We start from the raw sequence: 23,257 nt of genomic DNA on the forward strand, positions 1-23,257 counted from the left end.
AGAAACGTGAAATAGCGCAATGCCCCTACAATAATCTGGTGGTTTTCACATTTGTTTCCCATAATTTGCATGTGTGCGAAAAGCACTTAGATGAGAGTGATATCATTTGCGTAGACCAGTGGCTGCTCGTAAGCGTTGCTGTCAAGTCACCACGTGACCTTCCGACACTTCAGTCGACGCTGTGCCGAGAATGCTCCTTAGCATCATGCCATATTTTTAATGTGCAAAAAGATTCAGGGTTCACCTACCTACCAACCATCGAGGGGAAATGTCAGGAAGTTGGAGACTGTTGAGGCTTCATCCGACTATGCATGAGCCGTCTTGACGTAGCTGCAATGAATTATGACGCATTTAATAAAGGTGTGCATACCGGCCGTCTCTTCCTCGTTCTATGCCAGTAAGTAATGCAGAAGCCCAATGAGTGAAATGCTCACCGTTTTTTATACGGGCACTCAGATGACAAAAAGTTTAGAGGTGTGATATTTCAAGCAGCCGGAGCTACATGCAACTTCTCACAGCTTGAAAAATTCAAAGCGCACATCCATTACATATGGAACGGAGACTTGAGTGCTACCAATAGAAGTTTGCTAGAGTGACAACGCAAGAGAAGTTGCACCAAAATGCTGTACAAAAAGTTAATCAAGCTGTAAACACGTGGAAAGCCGATTTTCGATATCAATGTGTCATAAGCGCGAGAAGATATCATTTTGCGTCACATGTTGACACCTCCGACGCGGGACCCAGTCGGTTAAACTTAACTTTTGAAGAGCCATTGAAGGCTTTAGACTTTACAGCAAAAACAATTAAGGACAGGGAAAACATGTATTTTCTACACAGCAGAGTAAAGGACCAAGAAACTACATTGCGAAGCCAACCGAACTTAGAACACTATAGTATACGATAACGTAGTGATAAATTAGCGCAAAACAAAACACGAAACGAGGCAAACGCCATATAAACTGTTGCTTGATCCTCATAACTTGCTAATAAAAAAACACTGATTAATTCATAGTGGCCGTAGGTATAGTCGGTGCGAGGTTATTTTAACTTAGCTCTTTTCGTATAGAGAAGCACCCAAAGTATATGAAGCCTGAAAGGTTAGATATGCGCTGTCCGAAGTTGCAGCCACTGCACTTCCCCGATGCTATTTTAACTACCAGATTCATTGAAGAAATCTGGATTATACACAAATGTTCACTAGATGCCTCGAGGAAAAAATAACAGACTTTTATAGTGGTAGCATATTTTACAGTGCAATCAGCATGCCTCATTCGACTCTAAACTTCACTGTAGTAAAACGTTCCGGAATTTCCTTTACGCTCATATGACTGAAGACGTATTCAACCTTCGCGGCTAGATTTAATAACGTTTCACAGCTCCGGCGCGTGCCGCACAATTTCACCGCCGAGGCTGCTTCGTCCCCCCCCCCCCCCATAGGCGAAGAAGCCCGGGCCCTTGTGGTTGATCCTGTCTCTGTATCAAATTTTAACCGAAGCTTCATTACCAGTAAAAATATTGAAGGACTTTGGTAGTGGTTAGTATTCGGAGACTCACTCTTTGTTGAGCGCTCGATTGTGACAGCCGCGTCGCGAAGCATAGCTGAGAAAAGAGATGGTCTATGTTCTTCGCTGGAGGCTGTTGCTGTAATAAATTGCGGTATTCGTGCCAGTGTGTGATGTGGCAGAACCATGTACTGACGCGTGACTTTATCTACGTATTGGCGTCACCTGCGTGAAATTGTGGGAGTATGGGGAAGTGGTCGCTTCCCATACAATCATGCAGCATCTTCCCACTGAAATAGCTGTTAGTGGTTGCTCCAGGTAAGGTCTGATGGTGTGTCTGCTTTGTGAACTGTCTGTTCTAGCCTCGTGTGTATTTAGGACGTAATCAGAAGCACTAGCCAGTACTCCGATGCATCGTGCATGATGTACCTGCCACGTGGGCTAAATTTGTTGTATCCCCAGGTGAAATTGAAGACAGCTGAAGTCTCCGTGCAAGATTATGATATCTTGTGCGAAAACCTTCTTAAAGTGGAATATGAAACTAAGATCAAGCGGCATGTTATTGGCTTTATTCCAAGTGCTTTCAGAAACAACACAAACGCAGAGAACAAGAATTGTACTCTGCAGTGAGAACTCTACCCGGCAACCGAGAACACTAAAAGCAGTGCTGCACTGTGGTTGCGTAACTAGCTGCACAAGCATAGTTTCTCGTCGTCGCATGTACAATGCTGTCTTCGTAGAAGTGGCTTGTTCTTCAGTCGAGGCGTAGCCTTTATAGCCCCATATTTTAAGCACAGGGCCGTTGATTTCATAAAGAGCAATAACTAATGGACTGGTGTCGTCTGTCTTGCTGGAGAGGCAAGTGTTGGTTTCAGCCCTCTTGCGTATCGCGGCTGTGGTGGCTGCACTTCCGATGAAGGCGGAAACGTTGTAGGCTCATGTACTCAGATATGGTTGAAAGTTAAAGAACCCCAGGCGGTCAAAATTTGTGGTGCTCTCCACTATGGTGTCTCTCATAATCATTTGGTAGTTTTGAGACGTTAAACCCCACAAATCAATCAATCAGCCCTCTTGCGACGAAGCGAGCAGAAATTCTACTGCAAGATAGTTATCCATGGTGATTATTTTTTAAAGCGAGCCATGGTGAGGCTTTGATGTATAAGGAGCTGTGGAGTTCGATGGTACCAAAGGTGTACCCATCACAAGTGCTCCTGCGGTTGTGGTCGAAGCTGCGCCAAGAGGGAGCATGCCGGAAAGCATGATGCGACCCATGGTGGTTTGAACGCATTTTTCAATGTCCCGGGTAATAAGATGTTCAACTCTTTCATAAATGGACTTTTTACTTGAGGCGCACGGTGATCTGGTCACCGCTCAAATTCTTCGAGCATCGCTGGGGCAGGAGGACGTGAACAGCCACTGGTAAGCGGAAGCGCCGTTGACTGAGCTACACCCGCTTGAGGATGCTTCATCACTCCACTCGAGGCAAGCTGTGGCACACAGGACGCCAGTGTTGAGTTTCATAAACGTGGTACACCGTTACTAGAACCAATTAGCGGCACGTTCACTCGTTGAACTGCATCTTCGGAGGTTCCTTGCATTCGAAGGAACTACATCCGAAGGTTCCGTACTACCCGGAGCTTCCTGACTGTGCAGCTGGTGGTGCTGATAGCCCAGTGTATAAACCATGACTTGTTGGTTTTAGCATGGGTCTTGCAAAACCTTGTGTCATAGTCTGCGTGTACTCTTTCTTGCTTTGGCTTTTGGCAACCGACTTGCGTTTTTGCTCATTTTTCTTGTTTACTTCTTGTCTTTTGGGACAGTTCGTGGCTGTGGCCAGGTGAAAATCACCACGGCTGTGGCATTCCTGTTCTGTGTTAGGGCATTGCGTACCCTTTTTGTGTTGCCGCAGACCACATGTCGAGCATCTAGCTGCCAAAATATTAGGGCATTGCTTCTTGGTGATGCCCCAGTTTGTGACATATGTCACAAACAGTCACTCATGCACAATACGGAGAAACACGGACCGTAAATGAGCTCAGGCCGACCTTACAGGGTAAGCTGTAACCTGCAATTGGTACTATAGTAGTTAGTGCCTTTGTCACCAAGTGGGCGTGCGTGCAAAATTTTACGCTTGTGGCAGCGCAATGACTTCATCAAGCATTCATAGGTCATGTCTCCAGCATTGCGAATGGAGTCTCTGATTTGATTCCGATTAACCGCTTCACATGCTTGAAATGGTACTTACTTTCCAACGATTCGCAGAGAAGTTATCACGAGAAGGGCGTTGCACACCTCCGGTCAGTCACGTCGACTGCTAGCTTGTTGGCATGACCAAAATAGTGAACCCTGAACTCTGGTAGTGGGTCTTCCTCAGAGAGGTTAAGATTAGCTGAAATGCGGCCAAATATTACTCTATCCGCTCGTATGAACTTCTCATCCATGGTGCGGCATGGTTGTTTAGGCCGAAGGGTAACGGTGTGCTGATAAAAGCATGAGGCACATGAGGTCGGCGGCACTGTGAGCACCAAACGCTTCTGGTGCGTTCGGCGATAGCCAACTTCCATCCAACTATGGTCTTCGTTTTCGTTACGAGCGGAAGGAAGGAGCGTGTGACGTGCACTTCTTATGTGGGAGTGATCTTTGCGCATGCTAAGGTGCTGTCGTTCGGTCGTCGGTAGAAGCGAACGTCGCGCACGTTTCTCTACGTTCGGTGCGGTAGGAGTTATGCAAGCTTAATGAAATGTATTGTTAGACTTTCTTTTCATAGTATTTTGTTCCTCGAGCTCCCGGAGTGGGGCGAATGGGTTGGTGTCTGGCAGCAGCAGCACTCTTGAAGACATGGTAACGGCAGCCGAATCGTTCGTTAAAGTCGGAAGTACCACCGAGGCAGTGAGGCTGTCTGATGCCTGTAAGTCCATGTCCTCAGAAAGGTCGGTTGGGAGTGCGCAGAGCTCCAGAGAAGCCATGAAAGCTCGAAACCATGACGGGGGTGATACAAGCAGCAATGGCCGCCGGCAGCTAGCTGGGCGGCGATGCCGCACACGAGCTCAAAAAAAAAACAGCCTCCCAGTATCACCTGCAGCCGTAAGATAACGAGCGCACAAGCAGCTAGCGCAGCAACAGCTGCCGGGATAACTTGACAGCGAAGTGCCGGCCAAGTGTGAATAGCGTAGGAGTGCGCTCGAAACACGTCTGCACACATCGGACGCTGGCCATAGTGTAACATAAAAATGACAGGAGTGATCACTCGGGCCAAACATCTGCTGAGCTACGCAGCTTCACCACAGCCGTGAGATGGCAACACAGCTCTCACTGCTTCAAGGAAACACGCGTACTATTTATTTGCTAAAGTACCTTTTCTAGTGCATTATACGTCTACGTTTTTTGCACATGGAATGGTTTTTATCGTCTGCGATTCAGGTGTTCTCTGATTGTACAGTGCGATGTCATCGGGCTGGGATGAGGCATGAACCGAAGCGAGAGAAGTGCTTATGGCGTCGACGTGACGGCAACGTTGTCACGCTTCGTGTTCATGCGCATGTACGGCAAATGAAAGTACGGGCAGCAGCAGGGAGCTGCCATAAATATGCGCGATAACGTTACCGGCGTGCGTCGTGGTCTTCGCTTGTTTTGTCTGCCTCTCAGCTCGGCTGCTGCTAGGTACAAATGCCTTCAATGCTATGTGAAGTGCGTATTACATTTGTCATTGAAGCTTTAACCTTACGTTTCCGGGATTGTGCTGTTCGGCGCAGAGAACTTATTTGTGCTCTTCACGCACTGTTTTCGTGGATCGCTTCACAGAAAAAAGCTGCTTGGAATGCTTCACAGCACGTTTGCAAGAAAATTGTTTCTTGGCTCAAGAAATTAGGCCGCCATTCGCGTTGTTAGGTTTTCTTTGTGTCACTACGTGTTTTCAAATTCACTGCATAGGTTATCATTTGTGAAAAGTGCAGCTATGCTCAGTATTTTTATCTGTGCCTTCCGCGAATCGCTTGAAGCTCTAACGAGTGCAATTAGATATAAATGGTGAATCTAGAAAATTGTTTGCTAGCTATAGCTAGGATGCGTAATCTTTGAGTAAACATCCTGCCTCATTAACGGGTTGCACGACACCTAAAATTGCTTTGTTCCAGCTGCGGCAACTACGTGTGAATAATTGGTTTTCGTGAAAGAGCAATGTAAACTGTGTAGGATAAAATTAATGTGAAGGTGAGAAAAAAACGTAGGCAACATTATCTTTTCTTTTTTTTCCTGCCGGAGTCAAGTGCTGAGGCAACTACAGGCGTGCAGCAATGTACGCTTTACGTGTAGTGGTGTGCGTTTATTGCAGTTTTAATCTGCTGCGGTTGTTCTTTCATTGCTGCCTATAAGTTTATATCTTGTGTTTAATTTATATTATTAATATGGCTGCTGTATTTTCGCGTCTCACAGTTGGGAACCTTTCTTTGTGCCTGTGCTTATGAAATAGTAACCAAGTGGACATGTGCTTACCAAGATCACTTGAAAATGAATGTTTTCGCTCCTCCAAAGATTTTCAAGCTATATTTAAAATATGTGCACAAACGCACATTGACATCGTGTGCTTGCCGCCCTTGCGGTGCCCGCATACGACGCGGTAAAAAAAATTAAGTATGACGTCAGAGACGAGCGACCTCGTAAAAGTGTTCTCGGAGGCTGCATAGTATTTCTAGCCACTACAAAATAGCCTTTTAGGCAGTGCATTGTGCGGTCTACCATCTCCGAGGCTGCGAAGTTTTCCCACACACGTTCGGTGTGCTGCGAACCCAAATCAGCCGCAGGGGCCTATGGAAGTGTTCCTCTCTTGACCTTTTATATTACTCTAGGCACTGGCCATGGAATACCACAGGTCGATGGATCAAATTCAGGCTGTGGCGGCTGCACTTTCGGTGGGGACGAAAATGCTGTAGGCCATTGTGCTCAGATTTTGATGCATACTAAAACCACCCCACGTGTTCGAAATTTCCGAAGCCCTTCAATATTTGGCGTTCCTTATAATCATATTGTAACGCGGACTGAAAGAGCGAGGAAGAAGAAGAGATCGGACGCGCTCGAGCGATGGTGATTCGGCAGTGACCGTAGAGCACTGACATTTTTCATTGTAAATAAACCCATCACATCCGTAACAGCTTTGGTGGAGTGGTGCTGGGTAACTTGCCATCCTGTACCCCGCAGCAGAAGTTCTTCGAAGAAGCAGACGCTTAGCTGGCCTACCTCCGGACAACATCAGCATGAACGACGACACTGCAATCCCATCGACGTCCTACGCTGCTGCATCCACTAGTGCCACCGACATGGCACAAGGTGGCCGTCGACCTCGACAACCAGACTACTGGGCACCTGGGCCACGAATTTTCTCAGGTAAAACTGACGAAGACGTGGACGCTTGGCTAAAACACTTCGACAGAGTGAGCCGCTACTATGAATGGGGCGCACCGGCGAAGCTCGTGAACGTAGTATTCTTCCTTGCCGGGACAACCTTGCTTTGGTTTGAGAACCATGAACATGTCCTCCCCACTTGGGATATATTTCTTAAGGAACTGATAAGGCTTTGGGGACACGAGTTCCATGAAAAAGAAAGCTGAGCAAACGCTGTCACATAGAGTCAGTTGCCCGGCGAGACGTGCACAACCTGCATTGAAGAAGTGTTGAAGCTTTGCTGGATTGTCAACGCAAATATGTCGGATCAAGACAAAGTCGGTCATTTGTTAGAAGGCATCACCGAGGACGTGTACAATTTTTTGATAACAAAAGAAAACTTCAACACTCCTTCAAGTTTCAGGCAGCAGTGTCGCGCTTTCGAGGCGTTGAAGACCCGAGGAATTGTACCCAAGTTCGGGTGCTTGGACAATGTTCCCACTGTCGCAAGTATAGACGTCGCCACCTGCGAAGACATTTCCTTCCTCGTACGTCGGGTAGTTTGAGAAGAGCTCGTACGACTTCAAGCAGGTGGCATTCACCCCCAATGCTCGTTCGCCGCGTGCCCGAACCACCTCCCTAGTGGATGCGAGAGCGTCACGTCGAAAACCGACCACGCACAGAAACTGCAGATTTTACCCCGCGGCTTCCGTTTTTCCCGACGGTCGTGGCCACCACCGAATGTCATCATCTTGACGTGCCGCTGCGAACCTCCGACCGTCGTCAACCAGGCCTCTACCAGAAGATTACTATGCGTCATCACAAAATGTTCCTGTGGAGCACGACTTGTCTCCGCGTACTTCTGCCACCTCTGCTCCCGCTAATGTAAGTCGACAAGTCCCCGTTTGCTACACATGTGGTCTCCCAGGGCATATTTCGCGCTTCTGTCCCAGACGGCCACCTGCACCGCCACGTTTTTCAACGTATCCGGCTCGTATGTACGAAACGCCTGGGCCGCCACGTTTTTCGACACACCCGCCTCGTATGCACGAAACCAGGACCTCTCACTCGGCCGACCACCGTCCCCGACAGCAATGGCCTAACGAATTTTACAGCGAGGCCCCCGCATCCGAGAGAAGCCTGACGCCGCCTCCGACACGGTCCCGCCGGTCGCCGTCTCCGCGTTGTCGGTCCCCTCCCCCGCATCAGCTGGAAAACTAACTGGTGCGACCGACGGAGGTGCGGTCGCGGGACGGTTCGTTTCACCAATTCCTCCTTCTGCTGTGATGTTGATGAACAAAGTGCGTGTGTGTATTGGCGGTGTAGATACTCTTGCTGTTGTAGACACTGGTGCTGTGGTTTCAGTTATGAGCCTTCGTTTCAAACATCGTTTCTTGGGTCACAAAGTTAAGTTCGCGTGTAATCACAAAGAAACTTTTCGTGGAGTTGGAGGCGAAGCGTTATGCCCTGTTGGTATTTGTTCAGATGTACTCACGATTGGTGAACAAAATTTCCGAGTTGAATTCACTGTACTGGCTCGCTCAACTCATGACATCATTTTAGGGATATACCTCCTTCATGAATGCGGCACTACGCTTGACTGTGGAACTTGAGAGATTCAACAACAAAGTACGTTGCCCGCAGCAATAGTTGACGATTTTCCGACTCTGCCCATCGATGCTCTTTCGTTGTCTGAAGATGTGACGATCCCTGGTCGGACAGCAGTGTTTGTACCCGTATGCTCTTCTCATGTCCGCTCAGGACCCTGCACTGGACTTGTGGAGCCTGATCATGCAAACGCCATCAAGAAGAATGGGCTGGTCCCACGGTCTGTCCTTACAGCCATCGACGGACATGCTTGCTTGTGGGCGCTCAACGCAGCCTCAGAGCCTGTTGTTCTACCAGCCGGTTTCAAACTGGGAACGTTCGAGGAGCAGACCACAATTGACGTCAGAATGGTCTCAGTCTCCAGCCATCAGTCAGATTGCGCTCAACTACTCAGCCGAGAATAAACGTATGATCAATAAGTCGTTGCCTTCTTACGAGCAGAATGTCCTTGAGGAGGTACTTACACGCTACGCGGGAGTCTTTGATTTCGCTCAAAACAAGCGTTGTTATATGTTGCCCGAATTCCGTATGAACCACCGCATCAACACGGGAGATGCTACACCAATATGCCAGAAACCCTATCGCCTATCCCCGTCAGAGAGGCAAGTGATCGCCGATCAGGTCAACGACATGCTGCATAAAGGCGTTATTCAAGAGTCAAGCAGTCCCTGGGCAGCTCCTGTTATATTGGTAAAAAAGAAAGAGCACTCTTGGCAATTTTGTGTAGACTACCACCGTCTCAACGCCGTCACAAAAACAGACGTGTATCCGCTACGACGCATCGACGATGCTGTTGATTGTCTGCACTCGGCCGCATACTTTTCGTCCGTCGACATAAGGTCTGGATACTGGCAAATACCAATGCATCCGTCTGACAAAGAGAATAGTGCTTTTGTCACGCCTGATGGATTATTTGAATTCAACGTTATGCCGTTTGGCTTATGCAATTCCCCCGATACCTTCGAGCTATTCATGGACTACTTCGTTCGCGGTCTCAAATGGGAGATATGTATGTGTTATCTCGATGATGTAATTATTTTTGGCAAGACATTCCATGAGCCAAACCATCGGCTTAGCGTTGCTCTACATTGCGTCAAACAAGCTGGTCTCGTTTTAAACGCAAAGAAGTGTCATTTTGGTGAGTGTCGAGCCCTTGTGCTTGGATAGCTAGTTGACAGGGATGGTATACGACCAGACCCACACAAAATCAGTGCTGTTCGAGACTTCGAGAAACCGACGTCTTTGAAGGATCTCCGTAGCTTCTTGGGCCTGTGTTCTTATTTTCGTCGGTTTATCAAAGACTTCGCCCAGCTTGCTCATCCCCTGACAGAGTTGCTCCGCAAAAACACCCCATTCCGATGGACCATTGAGTGTGAGGCTGCTTTCGAGCAGCTGAAGTATTTGCCTACTTCCGGGCCCCTCTTGCGCCATTTCGACTCGCAGGCACTTACAAAACTGCATACAGATGCTAGTGGTATTGGTGTTGGTGCCGTGCTAGTTCAATATCACGATAGCCAGCAGCACGTCGTGGCGTATGCAAGTCGTACTTTGACTAAGGCGGAGAGGAATTATACGGTCGCCGAACTAGAATGTCTTTCAGTTGTTTTCACCGTCCAAACGTTCAGACCTTATTTGTACGGCCGGCAGTTCAAGATCGTCACAGATCATCATTCGCTTTGTTGGCTTGTCGGACTACGTGACCCAGCTGGTCGGTTGGCTCGCTGGGCCTTACGGCTTCATGAATACAATTATTCTGTTACCTACAAAAGCGGTCGATGTCACGCAGATGCCGACTGCTTATCTCGTCTTCCATTTCTGACTGTGGATGCTTATGATGATGATTTCGACAACTACCTGGCCACAATCTCATCCAACTTCCCAAATTTGGATGTCTTCCGTCACGAGCAACAGCGTAGACCTTCGCTGAAACTAATGATTGATGTGGCTCGTAGCTCTAAACGCGCCAAGCTATTCGTGATTCATGACGCCCTACTATATCGCAAGAATTACTCCACATGGTTCCACACTACTCCTCGTCGTACCAGAATGCCTGCGTCTTGCGGTATTCCAAGCCATGCACGATGACATCACGTCCGGGCACCTTGGATTTGCCCGAACGCCTCACCGTATCCGACAACTTTTTTACTGGCCTGGACTCTGGAAGACCACCAAGCACTACGTCGCAAGTTGTGATTTCTGCCAACGCCACAAACAACCTACCACACCATTGTCCGGCCCACTGCAGCCAGTTAAGCCACCGACATCGCCATTCGAAAACTCGGCATAGATTTACTGGACCCTTTCCCTAAGTCTACCACCGGCCGCCACTGGATTATTGTGTGCGTAGATTACCTGACACGGTATACTGAAACGATGGCGGTTGCTTCAGCCACATCTTCTGATTTGTCGTGGTTTCTTCTACACTCGATCATACTTCCTCGCGGGGCCCCTCGTGTGGTGATAAGTGATCGCGGTCGACAGTTTACCGCTGACGTTGTCGAAGCGTTGCTACGGCTTTGTGGGTGTCAGTATCGCCATTACACGCCATACCACCCTCAGACCAATGGCCTCACGGAGCGCACCAATCGTACCATCATCAACATGCTTTCAATATACGTCGCAGCGGATCACAAGAACTGGGATGCCGTATTACCTTTTGGTACAATCGCCTTTAATACCGCGGAACACGAAGTCACAGGTTATACGCCTTTCTTTCTTCACTATGCTCGTCATCCCCAAAGTTTTCTTGACACCATACTTCCATTTTCGACGAACGAAAACTCCAGTGTCGCGCAGACTTTGTGTCGCGCCGAAGAAGCTCGTCGACTTGCTCGGCTCTGAACTCTTTCCGCCCACGCTCGCGCGAAAGACCGTTACGACGCAGAACACCCGCCCGTGACTTTCGCTACAGGTGATTTGGTCTGGCTGTGGACGCCTGTTCGAAAGAAGGGACATTGCCAGAAGTTTCTTTCTAAGTACTCAGGACCATTCGTCATTACTCAATGCTTAAGTGACATCACTTACACTGTTGCGAAAGTGACAGCTCAGAACCGGCGTTTGCGCAAGACGCAAATTGTGCACATTGCCCGATTGAATCCTTACAACAACCGATCGCTTCTACTCGCACGGTGAGCTTCGTCTGGCCCGGAGAGAAATGTAACGCGGACTGAAAGAGCGAGGAAGAAGAAGAGATCGGACGCGCTCGAGCGATGGTGATTCGGCAGTGACGGTAGAGTGCTGACATTTTCCATTGTAAATAAACCCATCACATCCGTAACAATATGTTGATTTTGAAATGTTATGCAACAGATAACATTAGAAGCCATCTCGCGTGGATGCTGACAACGACATCCCAAGAATAGAAACCACCACAAGGCACGGCCTTCATCGCTGGGTGGGAGCCTTTAGTGTAGACATTTCTTAGCGTCTGCGTAAAAGACGAAAAAACAGATGTTCGCGCTTCATGCTATGACGTCAGCTTAGCCACCCGAAAAATAAGTGGTTGTTTGTTTTGATCATTCTGTTTTTACATTGTTTACCTTGCTATACATAAAAATATTTTGTCATTGCAAACTTTTATGTGAATGATGTGGTCTGTTGGTCTACTAAATAAAGGCTGAAGAAAGAATTTGCATTCAGTTAGAGCTTATGAGGACCATTGACTGGCCCACGATACGCATACCTCACTGGGATGCACATCACTGATCTTTTATTTTCAATTATATAAGAGTCTTGGTGGCACTATTTTGTGCCAGTTGCACTGAAGCTGTGGTTTAGTAAAAACCAAGTGATTGCTTTATTTGTTGGCAGTGGCAACATGATCGGCAAAAGCATGTACAAGATAGGAGCAGCTTGCAGTGCGTGTCCAATGGGAACAGTGTGTGACAAAGCTACTGGTCTATGCGTAAGTCATACTTTATTCAGGCTTTCATAGTTCGATACAACTGTGAGCCGTCTCCGCCCTGCTGATAAGAAGATAAGCACACTTATTACAATGCAAGAAAAGTATGTTACGTACTTCTAAGACAATGACGACAGACATTTTCTGTGCATGTTTGATGCTATTCGGATAGCGTGGAGCTTGTTATACAACAAAAATGCTATTGAGAACAAATTTAGTCCGTAATTTGAATTGGTCTTTAGGGTGTTCCTTCTATTCATGTATTGCAAAACCGAAAAAGAGGAAACGTCAGGCAATGAAAAAATCACGAACCAACCATTACAAATTCCTTGATTTGCTAATCATTTTAAAGGTTGCATGCATATTAGTATTCATGAATGGTTGGTTGCATGATTACTTATATGCATGATTGCATAAATACAAATAAAGGTTGCGTGTATATTAGCAGTGTTCTATGTTTTAATGGATATCTATGGCAATTTTTTATTTGTTTTCGTTCAGCTTTGGTATCCATATACAATAATGACGCATTAGAGAAAGTAATAATCGCAGAGTATCAACTCAGCGCTTATTATTGTAGCGTCCTAGATAACAATATCATAGCCATCTGTGCGCAAACTCAGTACATTGTAGGTACGTTTTTATTGCATAGCGCAGTAGGTGGCGTAATGACAAAAGGACGTCAATAAATCACGTGGTAATGGCGAGATGCCATCGGCATGAAAATGCATAATAGCACCTGCACAGCTACGACGTGTTATTTCTTTTTGCAAGGGTGCATCTCGTTGGTTGTACCGAAATGGCGCACAGGATATTTAGACTAAACAATAAACACCCTTTCGTTGGCAACGCACGCTGGGATATCTGCATCTACTTTACTCCTTCAGCATAAATGCCTTCCGCCTTGAACCCACACGCTATTCAATTAGTGTTGCGTGCTCAGCGTGGGGGAATATTTCGGCAGAATGATTGTTATGGCTCTCCCTTCGAGTAGTTTACCTGCCTCTGTATAGAATAAGATGTATAGCCATTCTAACAATATATGTTATGTGTTTAGAGCTTGTTTGTTTTTCACTCTTACTTTTAAGTGCTAAGTAAAGACTGAATTCTTTTCACGCAACACTTTCTCTGAGCGTTACAGCAGTGTCCGAAGTTGCAGCGCTATTAGCACGTCTACGTGAAAGTGTTTGTTTTCCTCTTATTGCAGAAGAAGGGCAAAGCAGATGATGAGCTAATGATCTTAGAAAATGAGAGTCGAGGCCAAAAAAAATCGTGTATATAAATGATGCAATAAGATCAGGCAACATTTACTCAGCACTTTATATTCACAAATAAAAAAAGTCTAGGATTGCTTTGGCAACTCATATTAAGAAATGAAGTGAGAACAAGAAATGTTCGGTGGATTTGTTTAGTACTTGATCGGTAAATATTGTGTATTTTTGTGTACGAATACTATGTGATGATCAGGTGTCCACAAAACTTCACAGGGTCATGCCACTTGATACCATAGCAACGACGAAATGTTCGAAAACACACTGCACCACCAAAGAGTATAATGATTTCTGCTAAAATATGACTTTTCACGCTCTTTAAGTAGCGTTACAAAAGCACACCAAGAAATTTATTACCAAAGTGCATATCTACTTATTGTGCTCTGCATACATACGTGAGCAAGGAAAAATCTCACGACTAAAGCCTGTTTCATAACAACATAAAATATAAATAAAATTAATTTCTCGCGAAACTATTTCGCCTTAGTCACCAACTCCCAATTCAGACTGAAGTTGCCTCACCTGCAGACTTTATACGCTGACCAAGTTGCTGTATGAATTTGCAGCAAGTAAGTCTTCACACAATGCTTTAAAAACTTCGTCGTTAGCCTTTGAACTTTACGAGTAGAAGCGCATGCTGAGTATGTGGTGATTGGGCACAAACTTTGGTGAACAAACACTTCTCTTATCATTCAGGGTCACCTGAAGACTGGTAACGCTCACCATTGACGAAACCAGCCTTCTATAAGTACGCAAACAAACGACAAGCGAAATAGGCTGTCTTGAGTATATATAGTCACAGAGATTGTTGGCCACGAAGGACATTTTGTGTGAAATAAAAAAAAGACAGGATAACTACGTGTGTTCTACAGAAACAACCATTTTGAGTCTTGCACACAAGGAACAAGATCTTGACTCTTGAAAATCATTCGTTAGTGTAGCTCCCTCATTCCTTTGACCGAGATTCAGAAGTGTTGCTCCACATAAAAAAAGCAGAGGAATGCCTAACACTCAGCGGAAGCAACCAGCTACAGTTAGAAAATGATTGTTAGATGCTGTACCAAATGAATCCTGTCGAGGTTCATTGTTTTTCTCTTTTGAGAATTGAATGGCCAAAATACGGAATTTTTATTGGTGCATTAACCTCTTCCAACCATTACATTTCAGAAAAAAGTTGTGTATAATGTTTTTTTTTGTTACGGTAAAGGGACAGAAATGTAATTTGGTGTTGTCACACACATGATTTATCCGTAGTGACATTAAACAAAATCCTAAACAAAAACATCTTTGTTACTTTTTATCACTAAAGAATATGTAATATAATCAACATGGCTCACGTATATATATATATATATATATATATATACGTGAGCCATGTTGATTATATTACATACATATATATATATATATATATATATATATATATATATATATATATATATATATATATGAATGAGCGCTACGTAATGCTTTCCCATAAAAAAAATGTTTGGGCTCTAACGCTAAACACTGCGGAATAGTCACCATTGATCCAATCCTAATCACATCGCCTCTGATGCTTTTGAGATGTTACACTCTCATCAATTTCCTAGTCGCAACTCATAAGCAAGTCCTTGTCTGGTGAGTTAGAATTGATTGAACCAGATTCAGCTTTCTCGCAGTAGTCCACATTGGAAGAATTGTTTGTCTATTCACTAGCAGCAGAGCAACCAGCACGCGCTTTTATAGCGTAAGCGAACAGCGAGAGTGAGCGCGCGGATGAATTCTCGGTAGCTGTGGCAGAGAAGCGTGGCAGTACTATCCAAGGATGAAAACTGAACGATCAGGAAACTGGCCGCAACACAGACACGTTCGAATGCACAAGTGACATCTGGCGCACCACCAGGCGAGGCATATAAAAAATCGACATCCGATAGACAGGAGTGTCGGCGCATGAGAAAAACTAAAAATCAGTTTCCCTAAGCATGGCAGCACATGGCAAGAGTTGAAAATGATAATAAAGGCACTTGTTTTAAACCAGCTGAGCTGTGAACACACTCGGGCTCACAAGCGGTTGCCGGATGGCCATTGTGCGGAGCGAAACAAAAAAGAACGAACGAATAAACATCAGCACATGAAGAAACCTCCACGTATTCCCGAAGTGTGGCAGCACATGTCAGGCAAGACAAGGCAATGGTTTTAAGTATGAAGGCAGTGCCGTAAATGCACGACAAAAACCCGTTTTTCCACGTTATGTGCTGCCGTACGGTCAAAAACCCGATCGGTTCAGTTTGTCTGAACCGACATCTTTAGTGCCTAAAAGCGTTTTCCGCTGTTCAGGGGGAGGACAACCTACATACTCTCAGAATTGTGTAGCACCACCACATCCGGATGAAGTGGCTTAGCGACATGATGCGTTCATTACAACTAACAAAATTTAAAACGTTTTTAACTTTTACAGCTCAAAGGGCTGTGTCTCAGTACAAGAGAATCACGGTGCAAGTAACGGCTCGTTTCACGCTTAACTGAACAAAAATGGATTGAACGGGAAGGATACAATGACCAAACAACTCTTCCTAAATAATACGATGAGTAGCGTAATGAAATGACTATTTCCCAAGTATATGAAATAACATACAATATTATTATATAATTTGTTTGACAATCTTTAAAATTAGCCAACATTCCGTCAAACCAACTAACTGGTTGCGTACCTGTCGGATATGACGAAAGCACGACTGGTGGCAAAAAGTTATGGCGGGAAATTGTGTGCACTGACCACACTATGAAACCATAGACGTTATGTTCCTTGTAAAAGGGCCTCGTTGCGCGACTCTTGATCAAGGACCCCGCAGTGCAGCTAACACGCGGTTTTTAATGATTAGTTCACGCTTATTATTTCCCGTGAAACATGAGGTTAGAAAAAAGAAACAAATCAGTATGAACGTGTCGCGAAGTAATGTGAACAATGGCTATTTATTATTCATATTTTAAGCTCCTTACCAGGGCTTTGCAAAGAATCACTCTCGCGAACGCACGCAGAGTCCACCTAACCATAGATGGTTTTGGTCTCAGGAACACGTGAATTAGCAAATGTGTGCGCTGTTGCCTCCCTTTGAAGTGAAAGTTTATTACATATCACCTATTCGATTTTCACTGCCGTAACCAGTGGTTCTAGAAGAACGTTGTATTTACGTGCACCTATACGTGCTTCAGGGATTATGTCTACAATAGTGTACATAAGCTGTAGAGGCGCGCAGCGAAGCGAGCTCTACTTGTACAAACTTGCAACGGAACGTGCCAATTTTTACATGCTTCTTGAGATGACAAAAGGTTCTGGAATATTTACCCCTAATGTATGTAAGACTATTTGAGTCTCCGGATGGTTATGGCGCTGAATAGCCAGCTCCACCAGTCATTCGACGTTACACGTCTGAAAGCCACGCGAAAATTATGATTCTCTTTTTCTAAATAAACGTAAAAGCGCTGATAGAATGGTGCATGCATTTCGACCAATTTTTACTTTTCTTATAGAATTGAACATGTTTGAGCTAATAATGACTGAATCTTTGACTGTGGTCTAATTTGGAATAATTTCTGATAAAATCTGCACCTAAGCATTACACCGGAGTCTCTTTCTTCAAATAGAACATCGGCTGCGTTGGAACAACGCATCGTAACATCAGCCCATTTACAAAAGCTTGATGGGAATCCACGCCTGAAGGGGAATGTTTTTGAATCTCGGTTAACGTTAAAGAAAACCATGTCTGTTTTAGAATCCGTTTTTTTTGTTTGGTGATGTAATATATCGGTCATATCATAGACAATGACATATTTGTTGTTTCGGATACATTACAGAGACATTTGACGAATACAAATACTTTTTCTCAAAGCCTCATTTTGCGTTCACTGAATTCCCCCTATCTGTCGTGCAGAATGCATAGCTGAGAAATGGGCTTCTAGGTCTCCTCTCCAGATTACCAATCTTATTTTGGCTCCGGTACCTAAAAAAGCGTTAATATTACAGACGGAAGATGAAGGCAACTTTAATCAAACTATTGTACCACCGCCACATGAAAATGTCACCACACCAGAGCCTATGACGAAGGTATGTGTATCACACACTCAGCGTAGTCTTTCATATATATATGTACGGCCTGCCTCTGAAAAAAAAACTGCGTCTTGTTCGTCAATGTACAAGAAGATGTCTTGTTGTTCAGGCAAGTACTTAAGAAGGACAAACGCGTGTAAATGAGTAGTGACAACAACCTTACTCATGTAAAAAGGGCTTCTGGGTCTTATCTTTAGAGTACCAGTCTTATCGTGGCTCTACTACCTGAAAATAATTAACATTACAGACGGAAGACGAAGGAAACTTTAATAAAACAATTGTACGACCACAACATGAAAATATCAACACACCAGCGCCTATAACGAAGGTATGTGTAACAAACACTTAAAATAGTCTTTATTATATATGTATACTTAAAATGCTCTAAACAACCTGCTTTGTGTTCATCAATGTATTAGAAAATGTGAAGTTGTCTAGGCAAGGGTCTAGGCAAGGTTAGAGAGACACAAGGGCTTACCTGGTTGAATCAGTTCAAAACAAAGCTGCGCGCTTCATAGCGCCGTCCTACTCACCGTGTGAAAGCGTATGTTCTATACTGAAATCGCTTAATCTGCCCTCCCTTGCCACGCGCCGTAAACTTGCAAGGCGATCTAATTTTCACTCACTCTTCCGCTAAGGTACTCGGCGCTAAGGTACTGCGCTAAGGTAAGGTAAGGTAAGGTCGCTAAGGTACTCGGCTGCTGAACCGTAGGTTGCGGGATCGAATCCCGGCTGCAGCAGCTGTATTTCCGATGGAGGCAGAAATGTTGTAGGCCCATGTGCTCAGATTTGGGTGCACGTTAAAGAACCCCAGGTGGTCGAAATTTCCGGAGCCCTCCACCACGGCGTCTCTCATAGTCATATGGTGGTGTCGGGGCGTTAAAACCCACATATCAATCAATCGAAATCGATGAATGGTATTCTGGAGGCGCTGCCTTAGAGTGCCTTGGGCGTGCAGCGTAGGCGAACGAGCGCATGGAGTCACGTCACACGTGAGACATGAGCGCTACCTGACAGTTATCCTGGAAAACGGGGCACGCGCCATGCACACCCGCTTCTGAAGTGATAAGGCGTCGAACGTAAGGCGACGGGCCACCACCGTGTCGTCTTAGCAAAGCGTAGAAAACACTTGCCGTTTCGGGCAAGGGTTGCATGGCCAGTGCAGCGTTATAAAGGCTTCGATCCTAAAATTACTTGTGTATGCCTTTTCTAGAAAAAACTACACATACAGAATATTGACGTGTTGTTATGGTGCCTCAGATATGCTCAATAATTGCTTTTTAATTGACAATCGCACAAGTATGAACGCTGAACCTTGAGCAACATTGGTGGGCACGGCGGATGGGGTCGGACGCTTGGAGTATCGTCTGGTCACTTTGGTGCCGTTTGGGGTACATTAAGGGTGAAAAAACAGACAAATGTACAGATAAACAGACAGAACAAAATTTTTGCGTCGAAGGTACCCAAGAAAGAATCGTCTTTAAAAGCGAATATTGCGCATATCTGAGGCTCCATAAGAACACGTCGATATTCTGCATGTGTGTCGTTTGTTAGAAAAAGCTTACATAGGTAATTTTATGGATCGCAGCGTTTATCCCACTGCACTGACTATGCAACGCTTGCACAAAAAGGCAAACGTTTCGAACGCTTCGCTAAGACAACACGGTGGAGGCACCTGCTCGTCGCCTTGCGTTCTACACCTTATCACCTACGAAACGGGCGCGCATGACACGCTCTTCGTTATCCAAATATTTCCCAGATAGCGCTCATGTCTCCCGTGTGACGTGACCTGAGGCGCTCGTTCGACTCCGCTGCGGGCTGGAGGTACTCTAGCGTAGCACGTCCAGATTAACATTCACTGATTTTCTTGCGCAGAACACCAAATAAACGTTTTTTTCACTCTCTGCAGACGCAAGACTATCGTCTTTCGACGAGAATGTAGTTATTGTCCCCCTAGTAACGATTCGCTACTGATAATGAAAAGCAAGGAAGAATAAATATTTGTAATACTGATTAGTAGAAGCAGTACCGCGTGCAAATACATACAAGTGTGAACCCAGCCGAAATGCAGGGTTGGTGGCGCTGACGCGGGACCTCCCGCTGTCACATCCCAAAAGAGTACTCGTGACGACGTTTACGCACAAAGGGTGACGGCAGTTTTATCTCACCTTTTGTATTCTAGACGTTAATGTGCAGTCGTGTCTGCTTGATCACTATCGTCATCACCACCGTCATCACTGTCTACAAGTGATATAGGAAAAACACAGCGGAATCAAGAATTACTGCCATTCGCGTCAACGTGGATTATTTTCGCTTTGATCATCTGTAAACAAGCGATTCTCAAATGCTTTTCCGAGCAGTGAAAAGGAGGCAGCTTGAGAAGCACAGTTGGTTCATGCTTCCTGGCAAATACACGGTACAAGAAGAAACATTATGCACAGGGCAGGAACTTTCATCCGGTCCACAAGGATATGCCAGCTGGTGGCTGACAATAATTTATGGTTTATAAAGGTGAAATATGTCAACACTGGTGAAAAACATAACTCGGGTCTGCCAAACATTTCATCACGAGGAGCTCGCCTTTTTTAACCTGTCCATCTAATGGACACCCACACCCACCCACACACATACACAAAGGCGCACACGCACACACGTACTAACACACGTGTTTTCATTTTTATAACCACCCTGTTATAACGCCGCTGGGCAAAGCGGACCTATGTATGAATAACGAATACATAATAAGGAATAACATTAAATGCAGGATGCATTGGTTAAAAAGATAACAGTGCGGCTAGCTGACGATGAACAAGAGCATCCATCACGTGCTGCGCACGGTGGAAAGACTGCATCGCAGACCACATACTGCACATTTGCGAAGCTTTCAACAATGGCTGTTACGTGGCACTGACGGTTCTACGAGGTTGCGCGGTCACTGTAAAAGTCCTAACCACTTTCTGTTTCACGACATCCTGGCACGCAATGCCGTTGAAGTCGTCGCTACCTTGGGTCTCGTTTATGACATGCTGTGAAGCACATGACAAGTCGTTTGAAGCGGCGCGTCGAAGACTGAACGCATATATCCCTTTATTTCTCGCATGTTCTCTGCATAGCTCAACTCCCAGCCTTTCTCTATTCTCGTTGCTCTTTTGGTCCACAAGAAACTCCTTTGGCATTCCAGAAACGTTAGGTAATATTGCGAGGGGCAGCAGCACAGTTTACTTGCAGTTCATTATGTGAAGCTCAACACAACGCTGGCTGCGTGCGTTGAGCTAGTCCCCAAATGCAGCAGCTAGAAACTTGGCAGTATCATGACAATTCAAATGATCAGAAGCATTCTCGTGTGTTTGATATACTTAGTTAATCATAAAGAATATATTTTTGCGATCCCAAATTCCTCCTCATAAACCTTTTTATGTCATTTTTTACATTTTAGGTCACCAAAGTGGTGAGTATTATCATTTGTTAATTTATACCCACTTGATATTCGGCTATGGGAAATTTATTCAATAAATTGGGCATTGTAACGCAGTGCGCCACAGCATTGAAAACGCTTGCTTGTTACCAGGAAACATTTTATCGGCTGCTTGTGACACCCGTGGTGCCTTTTAGCGAACATTGTCAATGTCGATGCGTTTTGTGCCTTACAGAAGCACTCGAAATTGCGGGGTTAAGCACGGATGGGTTTTACAGCTGCCACCTATAAAGGAAGTGATCTTATACTCATTTTTGGATGTCTTAAAGCGTATTTAGGCATTGATTTGTGTGCGTAAAAGGCTGAAGCACAAAAACAAGTTCATGTATGAGCAAAACATGTGGTAGTTTTTTTTTAGCATTGCGAATTTGATAATGTCCAATATATTGTAAATTGGTTTGCAATAGACATTTTTCTTAAAAGGACGCCAGAAGCGCCCATTACGCGAACTACCGCCATGTATAGACTGCCGGAGCAGACGACACCAACAGCGTTTCATGTAGACGCAGAGGTCGCTCAGCGTTTCAGGTGGGACTTTCTCGCAAGCACGGAAACGTTAAGTCAGAACGACTAAATTAAAAAAAACGAATACCTTGCTGGTGTGAGCTGCGTTCTGTCTCAAATAGGTCAACGAAAAACATTACAGGGGAATTTTCATATTTCACGTTGAAAATAGAGGCGCTATTGTGGAACGACTTTCACTGGTGGTAGGATGCACGTACGAAGCGCGCGCACACATCATCTTGGCGGCTTCTATCCCAGAAGCGTTTGCAAAATTGAAACTGATGAAAAGCTCACCGTCAAGTGGCGTATTTATGAAAAGGGTTCATGACCTCAAGTACATGACAGTTCACTCGTGCGCTTTTTTTTTTCGCTCCAACGAGAGTAATACGTTTTTCGCAGCGGTTTTCTCCTGATTACACTTAAATACCTTTTTCAGTCCGGTTTTATTCTTAGCACATGTAAAGTTAGCTTATCTTTTGTAGATAGTAGGATGCGTGTGAGTCGTGTGCGTAATGACGTGGCTGAAGAAATATTCAGGGAGCCTTAACCTTTGGCTTTCTAAGTTGCGGACGGTTGCAACATACAGTCCCCAGTGCATTCTTTGTAATAAGGAGCGTGATTTAAACTACGAGTATTTATGGATGTGAAATGTTTTCTGCCTTCATATACACCACTTTCCAAAAAGCCCAAGCGCCGCCATCTTGGACTCATAACGTTGCAGTTTAGTATTCGTATTAAATAAACAAACAGTACTACGGTGAACACCAATGCAAAAAAGCGCTTTGCCGGCACTACCAACGTTTCACGACCACAATAATTTCATATTCTGACATAACAAATCTAGAAAAAAAAACGCTCATCAGTTCAACATGGCGTCTCCTGTGAGTCTAAAAGACAATTATGTATAGATGCTTTTAGGTGGCCCTAAATAAATGAATGCGTGTCATAACGCGTGAGTCTATAGTGTAGCGGGTGGCTGGCTTCAAACAAGGAAGTAGTTAAAATCAACTGTTAGTATGTCCGATGGTAATGTACGCTTGTACCACGCATTATTACTGCAATATTACATGATGTACAGCAAAGCAAGCCTACAGGACGTGTGTGTTTCTAAAGTAAGAGTTACTTTGACTGCAATATTCGAAGCATAGGAAGTTATTTTCACTGTATTCACAAGCAGATGCGTGGCTCTGTAGTAGAACGCCCGCTTGCCATGAAAACCACCTGGCTTTGATCCCCACCCGGTCCCAGAATTTATTATTAGTTACTTTATTTTGATCTTCCACGACTCTTCGTACACGCACATGATGACGATTTCTCGCTCACAACGAACTACTCAGGCGGCGAGAGAAACACTGACGCCAGCAATGACGCCGGCATCGGAATTTCTGCTCTACGAGCTCTTTAAAGGTATCGAGTTGAAATGCAGCAGTGCTTCGCTAACTTGCACTTAACGAATATTATGGTTTTATCTGAAAAGCAGTAGAAAGACCTTGCGTTGCTCTGTGGTAGAATATTTGATTGCCATGCAGA

At 45.1% G+C, this 23,257-nt stretch overlaps 1 protein-coding gene across 2 annotated transcripts in view; it reads left to right on the forward strand.

The window, feature by feature from the left end:
• The window catches only part of LOC119169402 (scoloptoxin SSD43), a 53,981-nt gene that overhangs the window by 29,420 nt on the left and 1,304 nt on the right, over window positions 1-23,257 (forward strand). Inside the window, exon 8 of one of the 2 annotated variants that reach the window (XM_037420490.2) lies at window positions 12,297-12,390. The exons of the other annotated variant lie outside the window; for it this stretch is intronic. Coding sequence (XP_037276387.2) covers window positions 12,297-12,390 — 94 coding nt within the window. The remainder of the gene's footprint in view (window positions 1-12,296; window positions 12,391-23,257) is intronic. 2 annotated transcript variants of the gene reach the window in all.

This window comes from Rhipicephalus microplus, chromosome 2, assembly GCF_043290135.1.
Source record: "Rhipicephalus microplus isolate Deutch F79 chromosome 2, USDA_Rmic, whole genome shotgun sequence".
Lineage (NCBI taxonomy): Eukaryota > Metazoa > Arthropoda > Arachnida > Ixodida > Ixodidae > Rhipicephalus > Rhipicephalus microplus.